The sequence below is a fragment of the Pristiophorus japonicus genome, chromosome 2, assembly GCF_044704955.1.
Source record: "Pristiophorus japonicus isolate sPriJap1 chromosome 2, sPriJap1.hap1, whole genome shotgun sequence".
NCBI lineage: Eukaryota > Metazoa > Chordata > Chondrichthyes > Pristiophoridae > Pristiophorus > Pristiophorus japonicus.
This window is the reverse complement of record NC_091978.1, coordinates 7,681,098-7,695,460: the sequence shown is the minus strand read 5'-3', so window position 1 is coordinate 7,695,460 and position 14,363 is coordinate 7,681,098. Positions and strand designations below refer to the sequence as shown.

Genomic DNA, 14,363 nt, shown 5'->3' with positions numbered 1-14,363 from the left:
AGAGAGAGAGACATACCTACATAGAGAGAGGGGGAGAGAGAGAGAGCGAGACATACCTACATAGAGAGAGAGAGAGAGAGAGAGACATACCTACATAGAGAGAGGGGAGAGAGAGAGACATACCTACATCGAGAGAGAGAGAGAGAGAGAGAGAGACATACCTACATAGAGAGAGAGAGAGAGAGAGACATACCTACATAGAGAGAGTGAGAGAGAGAGAGACATACCTGCATAGAGAGAGGGAGAGAGAGAGAGAGACATACCTACATAGAGAGAGAGAGAGAGAGAGAGAGAGAGACATACCTACATAGGGAGAGAGAGAGAGAGAGACATACCTACATAGAGAGAGAGAGAGAGAGAGAGAGACATACCTACATAGAGAGAGAGAGGGAGAGAGAGAGAGAGAGACATACCTCCATAGAGAGAGGGGGAGAGAGAGAGAGAGACATACCTACATAGAGAGAGAGGGAGAGAGAGAGAGAGAGACATACCTACATAGAGAGGGAGAGAGAGAGAGAGAGAGAGAGAGACATACCTACATAGAGAGAGGGGGAGAGAGAGAGAGAGAGAGAGACATACCTACATAGAGAGAGAGAGAGAGAGAGAGAAATACCTACATAGAGAGAGGGAGAGAGAGAGAGACATACCTACATAGAGAGAGAGAGAGAGAGAGAGAGACATACCTACATAGAGAGAGGAGGAGAGAGAGAGAGAGAGAGAGACATACCTACATAGAGAGAGAGAGAGAGAGAGAGAGAGAGACATACCTACATAGAGAGAGAGGGAGAGAGAGAGAGACATACCTACATAGAGAGAGAGAGAGAGAGAGAGAGAGAGAGTGAGAGAGACATACCTACATAGAGAGAGAGAGAGAGAGAGAGAGAGAGAGACATACCTACATAGAGAGAGAGAGAGAGAGAGAGACATACCTACATAGAGAGAGGGAGAGAGAGAGAGAGAGACATACCTACATAGAGATAGAGAGAGAGAGAGAGAGACATACCTACATAGAGAGAGGGGGAGAGAGAGAGAGAGAGACATACCTACATAGAGAGAGGAGGAGAGAGAGAGAGCGAGACATACCTACATAGAGAGAGGGGGAGAGAGAGATATACCTACATAGAGAGAGGGGAGAGAGAGAGACATACCTACATAGAGAGAGGGGGAGAGAGAGAGAGAGAGAGATAGACATACCTACATAGAGAGAGGGGGAGAGAGAGAGAGACATACCTACATAGAGAGAGGGGGAGAGAGAGAGAGAGAGACATACCTACATAGAGAGAGAGAGAGAGAGAGAGAGACATACATACATAGAGAGAGGGGGAGAGAGAGAGAGAGACATACCTACATAGAGAGAGGGGGAGAGAGAGAGAGGGACATACCTACATAGAGAGAGGGGGAGAGAGAGAGAGACATACCTACATAGAGAGAGAGAGAGAGAACAGAGAGACATACCTACATAGAGAGAGAGGGAGAGAGAGAGAGAGAGATACCTACATAGAGAGAGAGGGGGAGAGAGAGAGAGAGACATACCTACATAGAGAGAGAGAGAGAGAGAGAGAGGACATACCTACATAGAGAGAGGGGGGGAGAGAGAGAGAGAGACATACCTACATAGAGAGAGGGGAGAGAGAGAGAGACATACCTACATAGAGAGAGGGGGGGAGAGAGAGACATACCTACATAGAGAGAGAGAGAGAGAGAGAGAGAGAGACATACCTATATAGAGAGAGAGGGAGAGAGAGAGACATACCTACATAGAGAGAGGGGGAGAGAGAGAGACATACCTACATAGAGAGAGAGGCAGAGAGAGAGAGAGTCAAACCTACATAGAGAGAGAGAGAGAGAGAGACATTCCTACATAGAGAGAGAGAGAGAGAGACATACCTACATGGAGAGAGAGAGAGAGAGAGAGAGAGAGAGCGATACCTACATAGAGGGAGAGAGAGAGAGCGAGAGACATACCTGCATAGAGAGAGAGGGAGAGAGAGAGAGCGAGACATACCTACATAGAGAGAGAGAGAGAGAGCAGAGAGACATACCTACATAGAGAGAGGGGGAGAGAGAGATATACCTACATAGAGAGAGGGGGAGAGAGAGAGACATACCTACATAGAGAGAGGGGGAGAGGGAGAGAGAGAGAGAGAGAGAGACATACCTACATAGAGAGAGGGGGAGAGAGAGAGAGACATACCTACATAGAGAGAGAGAGAGAGAGAGAGAGAGAGATACCTACATAGAGAGAGAGAGAGAGAGAGAGAGAGACATACCTACATAGAGAGAGGGGGAGAGAGAGAGAGAGAGACATACCTACATAGAGAGAGAGAGAGAGAGACATACATACATAGAGAGAGGGGGAGAGAGAGAGAGACATACCTACATAGAGAGAGGGGGAGAGAGAGAGAGGGACATACCTACATAGAGAGAGGGAGAGAGAGTGATAGACACACCTACATAGAGAGAGGGGGAGAGAGAGAGAGACATACCTACATATAGAGAGAGAGAGAGAGAGAGAGAGACATACCTACATAGAGAGAGAGAGAGACATACCTACATAGAGAGAGAGAGAGAGAGAGAGAGAGACATACCTACATAGAGAGAGGGGGAGAGAGAGAGAGAGAGACATACCTACATAGAGAGAGGGGGAGAGAGAGAGAGAGAGAGACATACCTACATAGAGAGAGAGGGAGAGAGAGAGAGAGAGACATACCTACATAGAGAGAGGGGGAGAGAGAGAGAGAGAGAGACATACCAACATAGAGAGAGGGGGAGAGAGAGAGAGAGACATACCTACATAGAGAGAGGGGGGAGAAAGAGAGAGAGAGACATACCAACATAGAGAGAGTGAGAGAGAGAGAGAGACATACCTACATAGAGAGAGAGAGACAGAGAGAGACATACCTACATAGAGAGAGGGGGAGAGAGAGGAGAGAGACATACCTACATAGAGAGAGAGGGAGAGAGAGAGAGAGACATACCTACATAGAGAGAGAGAGAGAGAGAGAGAGAGACATATCTACACAGAGAGAGAGAGAGAGAGAGAGAGAGAGAGACATACCTGCATAGAGAGAGAGAGAGAGAGAGAGAGAGATACTGCATAGAGAGAGGGGGAGAGAGAGAGAGAGAGACATACCTACATAGAGAGAGAGAGAGAGAGAGAGAGAGACATACCTACATAGAGAGAGGGGGGGAGAGAGAGAGAGAGACATACCTACATAGAGAGAGGGGGAGAGAGAGAGAGACATACCTACATAGAGAGAGGGGGGGAGAGAGAGACATACCTACATAGAGAGAGAGAGAGAGAGAAAGAGAGACATACCTATATAGAGAGAGAGGGAGAGAGAGATACATACCTACATAGAGAGAGGGGGAGAGAGAGAGACATACCTACATAGAGAGAGAGGCAGAGAGAGAGAGAGACAAACCTACATAGAGAGAGAGAGAGAGAGAGACATACCTACATAGAGAGAGAGAGAGACATACCTACATAGAGAGAGAGAGAGAGAGAGAGAGACATACCTACATAGAGAGAGAGAGAGAGAGAGAGAGAGAGACATACTTACATAGAGAGAGGGGGAGAGAGAGAGTGAGACATACCTACATAGAGAGAGAGAGAGAGAGAGAGAGAGACATACCTACATAGAGAGAGAGAGAGAGAGAGAGAGAGAGATACCTACATAGAGAGAGGGGGAGAGAGAGAGAGAGAGACATACCTACATAGAGTGAGAGACAGAGAGAGAGAGAGAGACATACCTACATAGAGAGAGAGAGAGAGAGAGAGAGAGAGACATACCTACATAGAGAGAGAGATAGAGAGAGAGAATGAGACATACCTACATAGAGAGAGGGGGAGAGAGAGAGACATACCTACATAGAGAGAGGGGGAGAGAGAGAGAGAGAGACATACCTACATAGAGAGAGGGGGAGAGAGAGAGAGAGACATACCTACATAGAGAGAGAGAGAGAGAGAGAGAGAGAGACATACCTGCATAGAGAGAGGGGGGGAGAGAGAGAGAGAGACATACCTACATAGAGAGAGGGGGAGAGAGAGAGAGAGAGACATACCTACATAGAGAGAGAGAGAGAGAGAGAGAGACATACCTACATAGAGAGAGGGGGAGAGAGAGAGAGAGACATACCTACATAGAGAGAGAGAGAGAGAGAGAGAGACATACCTACATAGAGAGAGGGGGAGAGAGAGAGAGAGACATACCTACATAGAGAGAGAGAGAGAGAGAGAGAGAGAGACATACCTACATAGAGAGAGGGGGGGAGAGAGAGAGAGAGACATACCTACATAGAGAGAGGGGGAGAGATAGAGAGAGAGACATACCTACATAGAGAGAGAGAGAGAGAACAGAGAGACATACCTACATAGAGAGAGAGGGAGAGAGAGAGAGAGAGATACCTACATAGAGAGAGGGGGAGAGAGAGAGAGAGACATACCTACATAGAGAGAGAGAGAGAGAGAGAGAGAGACATACCTACATAGAGAGAGGGGGGGAGAGAGAGAGAGAGACATACCTACATAGAGAGAGGGGGAGAGAGAGAGAGACATACCTACATAGAGAGAGGGGGGGAGAGAGAGACATACCTACATAGAGAGAGAGAGAGAGAGAGAGAGAGAGACATACCTATATAGAGAGAGAGGGAGAGAGAGAGACATACCTACATAGAGAGAGGGGGAGAGAGAGAGACATACCTACATAGAGAGAGAGGCAGAGAGAGAGAGAGTCAAACCTACATAGAGAGAGAGAGAGAGAGAGACATTCCTACATAGAGAGAGAGAGAGAGAGACATACCTACATGGAGAGAGAGAGAGAGAGAGAGAGAGAGAGCGATACCTACATAGAGGGAGAGAGAGAGAGCGAGAGACATACCTGCATAGAGAGAGAGGGAGAGAGAGAGAGCGAGACATACCTACATAGAGAGAGAGAGAGAGAGCAGAGAGACATACCTACATAGAGAGAGGGGGAGAGAGAGATATACCTACATAGAGAGAGGGGGAGAGAGAGAGACATACCTACATAGAGAGAGGGGGAGAGGGAGAGAGAGAGAGAGAGAGAGACATACCTACATAGAGAGAGGGGGAGAGAGAGAGAGACATACCTACATAGAGAGAGAGAGAGAGAGAGAGAGAGAGATACCTACATAGAGAGAGAGAGAGAGAGAGAGAGAGACATACCTACATAGAGAGAGGGGGAGAGAGAGAGAGAGAGACATACCTACATAGAGAGAGAGAGAGAGAGACATACATACATAGAGAGAGGGGGAGAGAGAGAGAGACATACCTACATAGAGAGAGGGGGAGAGAGAGAGAGGGACATACCTACATAGAGAGAGGGAGAGAGAGTGATAGACACACCTACATAGAGAGAGGGGGAGAGAGAGAGAGACATACCTACATATAGAGAGAGAGAGAGAGAGAGAGAGACATACCTACATAGAGAGAGAGAGAGACATACCTACATAGAGAGAGAGAGAGAGAGAGAGAGAGACATACCTACATAGAGAGAGGGGGAGAGAGAGAGAGAGAGACATACCTACATAGAGAGAGGGGGAGAGAGAGAGAGAGAGAGACATACCTACATAGAGAGAGAGGGAGAGAGAGAGAGAGAGACATACCTACATAGAGAGAGGGGGAGAGAGAGAGAGAGAGAGACATACCAACATAGAGAGAGGGGGAGAGAGAGAGAGAGACATACCTACATAGAGAGAGGGGGGAGAAAGAGAGAGAGAGACATACCAACATAGAGAGAGTGAGAGAGAGAGAGAGACATACCTACATAGAGAGAGAGAGACAGAGAGAGACATACCTACATAGAGAGAGGGGGAGAGAGAGGAGAGAGACATACCTACATAGAGAGAGAGGGAGAGAGAGAGAGAGACATACCTACATAGAGAGAGAGAGAGAGAGAGAGAGAGACATATCTACACAGAGAGAGAGAGAGAGAGAGAGAGAGAGAGAGACATACCTGCATAGAGAGAGAGAGAGAGAGAGAGAGAGATACTGCATAGAGAGAGGGGGAGAGAGAGAGAGAGAGACATACCTACATAGAGAGAGAGAGAGAGAGAGAGAGAGACATACCTACATAGAGAGAGGGGGGGAGAGAGAGAGAGAGACATACCTACATAGAGAGAGGGGGAGAGAGAGAGAGACATACCTACATAGAGAGAGGGGGGGAGAGAGAGACATACCTACATAGAGAGAGAGAGAGAGAGAAAGAGAGACATACCTATATAGAGAGAGAGGGAGAGAGAGATACATACCTACATAGAGAGAGGGGGAGAGAGAGAGACATACCTACATAGAGAGAGAGGCAGAGAGAGAGAGAGACAAACCTACATAGAGAGAGAGAGAGAGAGAGACATACCTACATAGAGAGAGAGAGAGACATACCTACATAGAGAGAGAGAGAGAGAGAGAGAGACATACCTACATAGAGAGAGAGAGAGAGAGAGAGAGAGAGACATACTTACATAGAGAGAGGGGGAGAGAGAGAGTGAGACATACCTACATAGAGAGAGAGAGAGAGAGAGAGAGAGACATACCTACATAGAGAGAGAGAGAGAGAGAGAGAGAGAGATACCTACATAGAGAGAGGGGGAGAGAGAGAGAGAGAGACATACCTACATAGAGTGAGAGACAGAGAGAGAGAGAGAGACATACCTACATAGAGAGAGAGAGAGAGAGAGAGAGAGAGACATACCTACATAGAGAGAGAGATAGAGAGAGAGAATGAGACATACCTACATAGAGAGAGGGGGAGAGAGAGAGACATACCTACATAGAGAGAGGGGGAGAGAGAGAGAGAGAGACATACCTACATAGAGAGAGGGGGAGAGAGAGAGAGAGACATACCTACATAGAGAGAGAGAGAGAGAGAGAGAGAGAGACATACCTGCATAGAGAGAGGGGGGGAGAGAGAGAGAGAGACATACCTACATAGAGAGAGGGGGAGAGAGAGAGAGAGAGACATACCTACATAGAGAGAGAGAGAGAGAGAGAGAGACATACCTACATAGAGAGAGGGGGAGAGAGAGAGAGAGACATACCTACATAGAGAGAGAGAGAGAGAGAGAGAGACATACCTACATAGAGAGAGGGGGAGAGAGAGAGAGAGACATACCTACATAGAGAGAGAGAGAGAGAGAGAGAGAGAGACATACCTACATAGAGAGAGGGGGGGAGAGAGAGAGAGAGACATACCTACATAGAGAGAGGGGGAGAGATAGAGAGAGAGACATACCTACATAGAGAGAGAGAGAGAGAGAGAGTGACATACCTACATAGAGAGAGGGGGAGAGAGAGAGAGAGAGACATACCTACATAGAGAGAGAGGGAGAGAGAGAGAGAGAGAGAGACATACCTACATAGAGAGAGAGAGAGAGAGAGAGAGACATACCTACATAGAGAGAGAGATAGAGAGAGAGAGAGAGACATACCTACATAGAGAGAGGGGGAGAAAGAGAGAGAGACATACCTACATCGAGAGAGAGAGAGAGAGAGAGACATACCTACATCGAGAGAGAGAGAGAGAGAGAGAGAGACATACCTACATAGAGAGAGGGGGAGAGAGAGAGAGACATACCTACATAGAGAGAGAGAGAGAGAGAGAGAGAGACATACCTACATAGAGAGAGGGGGAGAGAGAGAGACATACCGACATAGAGAGAGAGAGAGAGAGACATACCTACAGAGAGAGTGAGAGAGAGAGAGGGAGAGAGACATACCTACATAGAGAGAGGCGGAGAGAGAGAGAGAGACATACCTACATAGAGAGAGGGGGAGAAAGAGAGAGAGACATACCTACATCGAGAGAGAGAGAGAGAGAGAGACATACCTACATCGAGAGAGAGAGAGAGAGAGAGAGAGACATACCTACATAGAGAGAGGGGGAGAGAGAGAGAGACATACCTACATAGAGAGAGAGAGAGAGAGAGAGAGAGACATACCTACATAGAGAGAGGGGGAGAGAGAGAGACATACCGACATAGAGAGAGAGAGAGAGAGACATACCTACAGAGAGAGTGAGAGAGAGAGAGGGAGAGAGACATACCTACATAGAGAGAGGCGGAGAGAGAGAGAGAGACATACCTACATAGAGAGAGAGAGAGAGAGAGAGAGAGACATACCTACATAGAGAGAGAGAGGGAGACATACCTACATAGAGAGAGAGGGAGAGAGAGAGAGAGAGAGAGAGACATACCTACATAGAGAGAGAGAGAGAGACATACCTACATAGAGAGAGGGGGAGAGAGAGAGAGAGAGAGAGACATACCTACATAGAGAGAGAGAGAGAGAGAGAGACATACCTACATAGAGAGAGGGGGAGAGAGAGAGAGAGAGACATACCTACATCGAGAGAGAGAGAGAGAGAGAAACATACCTACATAGAGAGAGGGGGAGAGAGAGAGAGAGAGACATACCTACATAGAGAGAGGGGGAGAGAGAGAGAGAGACATACCTACATAGAGAGAGGGGGAGAGAGAGAGAGAGAGAGACATACCTACATAGAGAGAGGGGGAGAGAGAGAGAGAGAGACATACCTACATCGAGAGAGAGGGAGAGAGAGAGAGAGAGACATACCTACATAGAGAGAGGGGGAGAGAGAGAGAGACATACCGACATAGAGAGAGGGGGAGAGAGAGACATACCTACATAGAGTGTAGGGGAGGACGAAAACCCCCTCATTTTACCCAGAAGGAAAAGGGCTGTGGGATCAGTCTGTGCTGTGAATTGAAACCGATGGAAGGAAAACTTTGGGACACAAATGGAGACCCCCCCCCCCCAGTGTTTGGACTCATAGGAAAGGGAATTTAATTTGGAACTATCTACCAGAAAGTTTGAAATCCTAAAGTGCACATGGAAGAAACTATGAACTTTAATCGAATTTGGGATTTTTTTAAAGGTGTGCAAGAAAAGGGGTGGAGTCAATATCAAAAGGGCCAGTTTGGACATTGGAACTAATCAAATTGTCTGGGAACTGTATACCCTCGAAACTTGCCCCTTGAAAACATTAGCATTTAAACAATGCCACATACATATTCCAACATCAGGCATAGAAATATCTGGCTCAGGCCAGACTAGCACAATGGCTACAGGAGGCCAATGCAATCAACACCCACTCAAACCTTGAGTAGGTTAAGATCAGTGGGGAAAAAAACCTAAAAACCTCAAACTGTTGCATTTTTCAAAATCAAAAGTCCACCAATGAGAAGAATCGACTTCAGCAGGAGAGGCGGACTGGATAATCTGGCTATAAAAAAGGGGTTTCTGACGTAGTGGATTTGAGGAGTGATGATTTTCCCTGCCCTGGTGATTCAACAACCACAACCACAGGCCTCTCGACACGGAAGGAAAACCAGTGTCCGAAGACACTGAAGATAGAAGAAACAAACCACCAGACTGCAGAAGGCACAGTAGTGAGTATAACCTCTGGTCCCCAGAACTCCCAACTCAGTTAGGCCAGGAAAGGTGGGAGGTTGGGCATTGTACTGCTAAACTGGTGTAAAGATTTTCGTTGTGTCCGTTTAGTGGGATTTAGGGGGATTGTTTTGTTGGTGTATTGCTGTTTGTTGAGTTACACCTTGCCAAATAAATTGGAAGCCTAAAGTTCCTCTTGGAATCACCTTGTCTCAGTTCTATTGTATTACATCTCCTGATCGTGAGTCTTATGTCAGAACCGTGTAAGGGAAGCTAGGAGCGCCTCGAAAACGCTCAACTGTGTGTCACAGGCTAGGGAAGAAGGGGTTAGGAGTGTTTGACACTCACAGGTGCCTCACAGGCTAGGCATAAGCTGTGGGGACGCACGAGTCTCAAAACCCCCTTCATAAGCTGTGGACACAGTCTCTCCAGGGGTGCTCTTGCAGCACTCAGGGTACCTCACAGGCCAGGCATAAGCTGTGAGGGCAGAAGCCCAGAGAGAGACACCCAAGGCACAACAACAACCCTGTGAAAACCCCTTACAAGAGAGAGAGAGAGAGAGATACATACCTACATAGAGAGAGGGGGAGAGAGAGAGAGACATACCTACATAGAGAGAGGGGGAGAGAGAGACATACCTACATAGAGAGAGAGGGAGAGGGGGAGAGAGAGAGAGACATACCTACATAGAGAGAGAGGGAGAGAGAGGGGGAGAGAGAGAGAGACATACCTACATAGAGAGAGGAGGAGAGAGAGAGAGAGACATACCTACATAGAGAGAGAGAGAGAGAGACATACCTACATCGAGAGAGAGAGAGAGACATACCTACATAGAGAGAGGGGGAGAGAGAGAGAGAGAGACATACCTACATAGAGAGAGGGGGAGAGAGAGAGACATACCTACATAGAGAGAGAGGGGGAGAGAGAGAGAGAGAGAAACATACCTACATAGAGAGAGGGGGGGAGAGAGAGAGACATACCTGCATAGAGAGAGAGAGAGAGAGAGAGACATACCTACATGGAGAGAGAGAGAGAGAGAGACATACCTACATAGAGAGAGGGGGGGGAGAGAGAGAGAGACATACCTACATAGGGAGAGGGGGAGAGAGAGAGAGTGAGACATACCTACATAGAGAGAGGGAGAGAGAGACATACCTACATAGAAAGAGAGAGAGAGACATACCTACATAGAGAGAGGGGGAGAGAGAGAGACATACCTACATAGAGAGAGGGGGTGAGAGAGAGAGAGACATACCTACATAGAGAGAGGGGGAGAGAGAGAGAGACGTACCTACATAGAGAGAGGGGGAGAGAGAGAGAGAGACATACCTACATAGAGAGAGGGAGAGAGAGAGAGAGAGAGAGACATACCTACATAGAGAGGGGGAGAGAGAGAGAGACATACCTACATAGAGAGAGGGGGTGAGAGAGAGAGAGACATACCTACATAGAGAGAGAGACATACCTACATAGAGAGAGGGGGAGAGAGAGAGAGAGACATAGCTACATAGAGAGAGGGGGAGAGAGAGAGAGACATACCTACATAGAGAGAGGGGGAGAGAGAGAGAGAGAGACATACCTACATAGAGAGAGGGGGAGAGAGAGAGAGACATACCTACATAGAGAGAGGGGGAGAGAGAGACATACCTACATAGAGAGAGGGGGAGAGAGAGAGAGAGACATACCTACATAGAGAGAGAGAGAGACATACCTACATAGAGAGGGGGAGAGAGAGAGAGATACCTACATAGAGAGAGGGGGAGAGAGAGAGAGAGACATACCTACATAGAGAGGGGGAGAGAGAGAGAGAGAGAGACATACCTACATAGAGAGAGAGAGAGAGAGAGACATACCTACATAGAGAGAGGGGGAGAGAGAGAGAGACATACCTACATATAGAGAGTGGGAGAGACAGACACATACCAAATAGAGAGAGGCGGGGGAGAGAGACTCAGACATACTTACATAAAGAGAGTGGGAGATACAGACACAGGCACATACCAAATAGAGAGGGGGGGCGGGGAGAGACAGACAACGAGACATACCTACATAGAAAGGTAGCGAAACAAGGAACGAGATACCTCGAGAGGGTCACTCTTTCATATAGAGACAGGCAGATAAATACATAGGGAGGGAGAGAGAGATACTTAGATAGAGAGGGAGAGACCGACAACGAGACGTAGAGAAACACAGAGAGTGATACCGAGAGTCACTCTTTCATACAGAGAGAGACAGATAAATACATACAGAGATACCTGTAGAGAGAGGGAGACACACCCACATTCAGAAAAAGAGTGACGCATCTACACATAGATAGAGAGACATACCTACATAAAATCATAGAAATTTACAGCACGGAAGGAGGCCACTCGGCCCATCGTGTCCGAGCCGGCCGACCAAGAGCTATCCAGCCTAATCCCACTTTCCAGCTCTTGGTCCGTAGCCCTGTTGGTTACAGCAACTTTAAGTGCACATCCAAGTACTGTTTAAATGTGGTGAGGGTTTCTGCCTCTACCACCCTTTCAGGCAGTGAGTTCCACACCCCCACCACCCGCTGGGTGAAGAAGCTATCTCTCAAATCCCCTCTAAACCTCCTACCGATGACTTTAAATCTATGTCCCTTGGTTATTGACCCTTCTGCTCAGGGACATTGGGTGGAGAGAGGCACATATCAATAGGAGGACACGCGCACACAGAGACAAGGGAGGGACAGAGAGGCGAGACAGAATGCAGCAGGAGAGGTAGACAGACCGAGAGATAGCGAGGCAGACTGAGATAGTGACAAGCCAGAGATTCACCAGATCTGGCAGCGTCCCCGTTACAAGTTATAAACCCTCCAGCACGACTTGAAGGCAGAGTCTGTTAATTTGAGCTGGGGTTATATTTACCGCGGTGTAACCCAGCTCCCAGCTATATTTATCAGCAGGGATAGTCCGCAGCAGGGTCTGCAGCCACCAGCAGTGAGTGAGCCGAGATGTACCGGGCTGGGTCTCCCATCCCCCCCAGCCCCCTTACCTTGAAAGGTCACCGAGCAGTAAGCATCGCTGATATCCTCCTCCACAATCTGCAGCCGCTCCGCCTGGAGCACGAATACTCTCAGCATCTTTACCGAGCCGGGCTGGGCTAGGCTAGGCTCACTGCTGTCCTGTCCTCTGCCCGGCCTCTCTCATCTGTCCCGGGCTGGCACCTTCTCTCTCTCTCCTCTCTCTCTCTCCCTTTATAGCTCTCTTTTCGCTCCCTCCCCTTTTTTTCACAGCTCTTTTTCTCTCCCTTTCTTCTTTCTCACTCCCTCGCTCCCAAAATCGTCTCACTCCCTCTCTCGACCCCGATCCTCTCTTCCTGCTCTTTAACGCCCTTTCCCTTCTCTCCCTCTCTCTTTTCTCCGTTCTTATCTCTCCCTCTGTCCTTCCCCTTCTTTCTCTCTCTCGTTCCTATCTCTCTCTCTCCTTCCCCTTCTCTCTCTCGTTCCCCCGTTACTATCTCTCTCTCTCTCCTTCCCCTTTTCTCTCTCGTTCCCCCGTTACTATCTCTCTCTCTCTCTCCTTCCCCGTCTCTCTCTCTCTCGTTCCTCTCCCTCCCTCCCTGCCCTCTAACTCCCTTTCCTTTCTCACTCTCTCTCTCTTGCCGTTATTTCTCTTCCAGTTCTGACCGTTTTCTCTCCTTTCCTCTATGGTGTTGCTCTGGGACCCTACCCTCTCCCTCTCCCTCTCTCTGCACACACTGCCTGCCTGAGCCTCCCAGTCCCTGGCTCTCTCTCCCTCTGGATCCTCTGCGCCAATGCAGGCAGCGCTTGGCTCCCGATCTGGCCTGTGTCAGACAGATCACAGGGCAGTCCCGCTGACCCTCCTTGTTCATCGATTCATCGGATCCTGCGGATCTCTCTCTGCGTCTTCCTGCACTCCCATCATAATCTCAATAAAGAAAGACAGACTTGCATTTCCATAGCGCCGTGCACCACCTCACGAAGTTCCAAAAAGTACTTTATAAATTCTAGTCGCTGTTGTATTGTGGGAAACGCAGCAGTCACTTTGCGCATAGCAAGCTCCCACAAACAGCAATGTGACAATGACCAGATCATCTGTTTTTAGTGATGTTGATTGAGGGATAAATATTGGCCCAGGACACCGGGGATAACTCCCCTGCTCTTCTTCGAAATAGTGCAATGGGATCTTTTACGTCCATCTGAGAGAGCATCTGAAAGACGGCACCTCCGACAGTGCGGCACTCCCTCAGTACTGCCCTCTGACAGTGCGGCGCTCCCTCAGCACTGTCCCTCCGACAGTGCAGCACTCCCTCAGTACTGCCCCTCCGACAGTGCGGCGCTCCCTCGGTACTGCCCCTTCAACACTGCGGCACTCCCTCAATACTGACCCTCCAACAGTGCAGCGCTCCCTCAGCACTGCCCCTCCCACAGTGCAGGGCTCCCTCAGTACTGCCCCTCCGACAGTGCAGCACTCCCTCAGTACTGCCCCTCCAACACGGCGGCACTCCCTCACTACTGACCCTCCAACAATGCAGCGCTCCCTCAGTACTGCCCCTCCGACAGTGCAGTGATCCCTCAGTACTGCCCCTCCAACAGTGCAGCGCTCTCTCAGTATTACCCCTCCAACAGTGTTGCACTCCCTCAGTACTGCCCCTCCGACAGTGCAGCACTCCCTCAGTACTGCCCCTCCTACAGTACTGCCCCTCCGACAGTGCAATGCTCCCTCAGTATGGCCTCTCCGACAGTGCAGTGCTCCCTCAGTACTGTCCCTCTGACAGTGTGGCGCTCCCTCAGCACTGCCCCTCCCACAGTGCAGCGCTCCCTCAGTACTGCCCCTCCGACAGTGCGGCACTCCCTCAGTACTGCCCCTCCGACAGTGCGGCACTCCCTCGGTAATGCCCCTCCAACAGTGTGACGCTCCCTCAGTACTGCCCCTCCGACAGTGCGGCACTC

At 49.0% G+C, this 14,363-nt stretch overlaps 1 protein-coding gene across 1 annotated transcript in view; it reads right to left on the bottom strand.

The window, feature by feature from the left end:
* The window catches only part of LOC139228386 (dysferlin-like), a 254,499-nt gene extending 241,520 nt beyond the window's left edge, over positions 1-12,979 (bottom strand). Inside the window, exon 1 of the mRNA XM_070859520.1 lies at positions 12,443-12,979. Coding sequence (XP_070715621.1) covers positions 12,443-12,530 — 88 coding nt within the window. The 5' untranslated portion in view covers positions 12,531-12,979. The remainder of the gene's footprint in view (positions 1-12,442) is intronic.
* Positions 12,980-14,363: the final 1,384 nt, after the last annotated feature.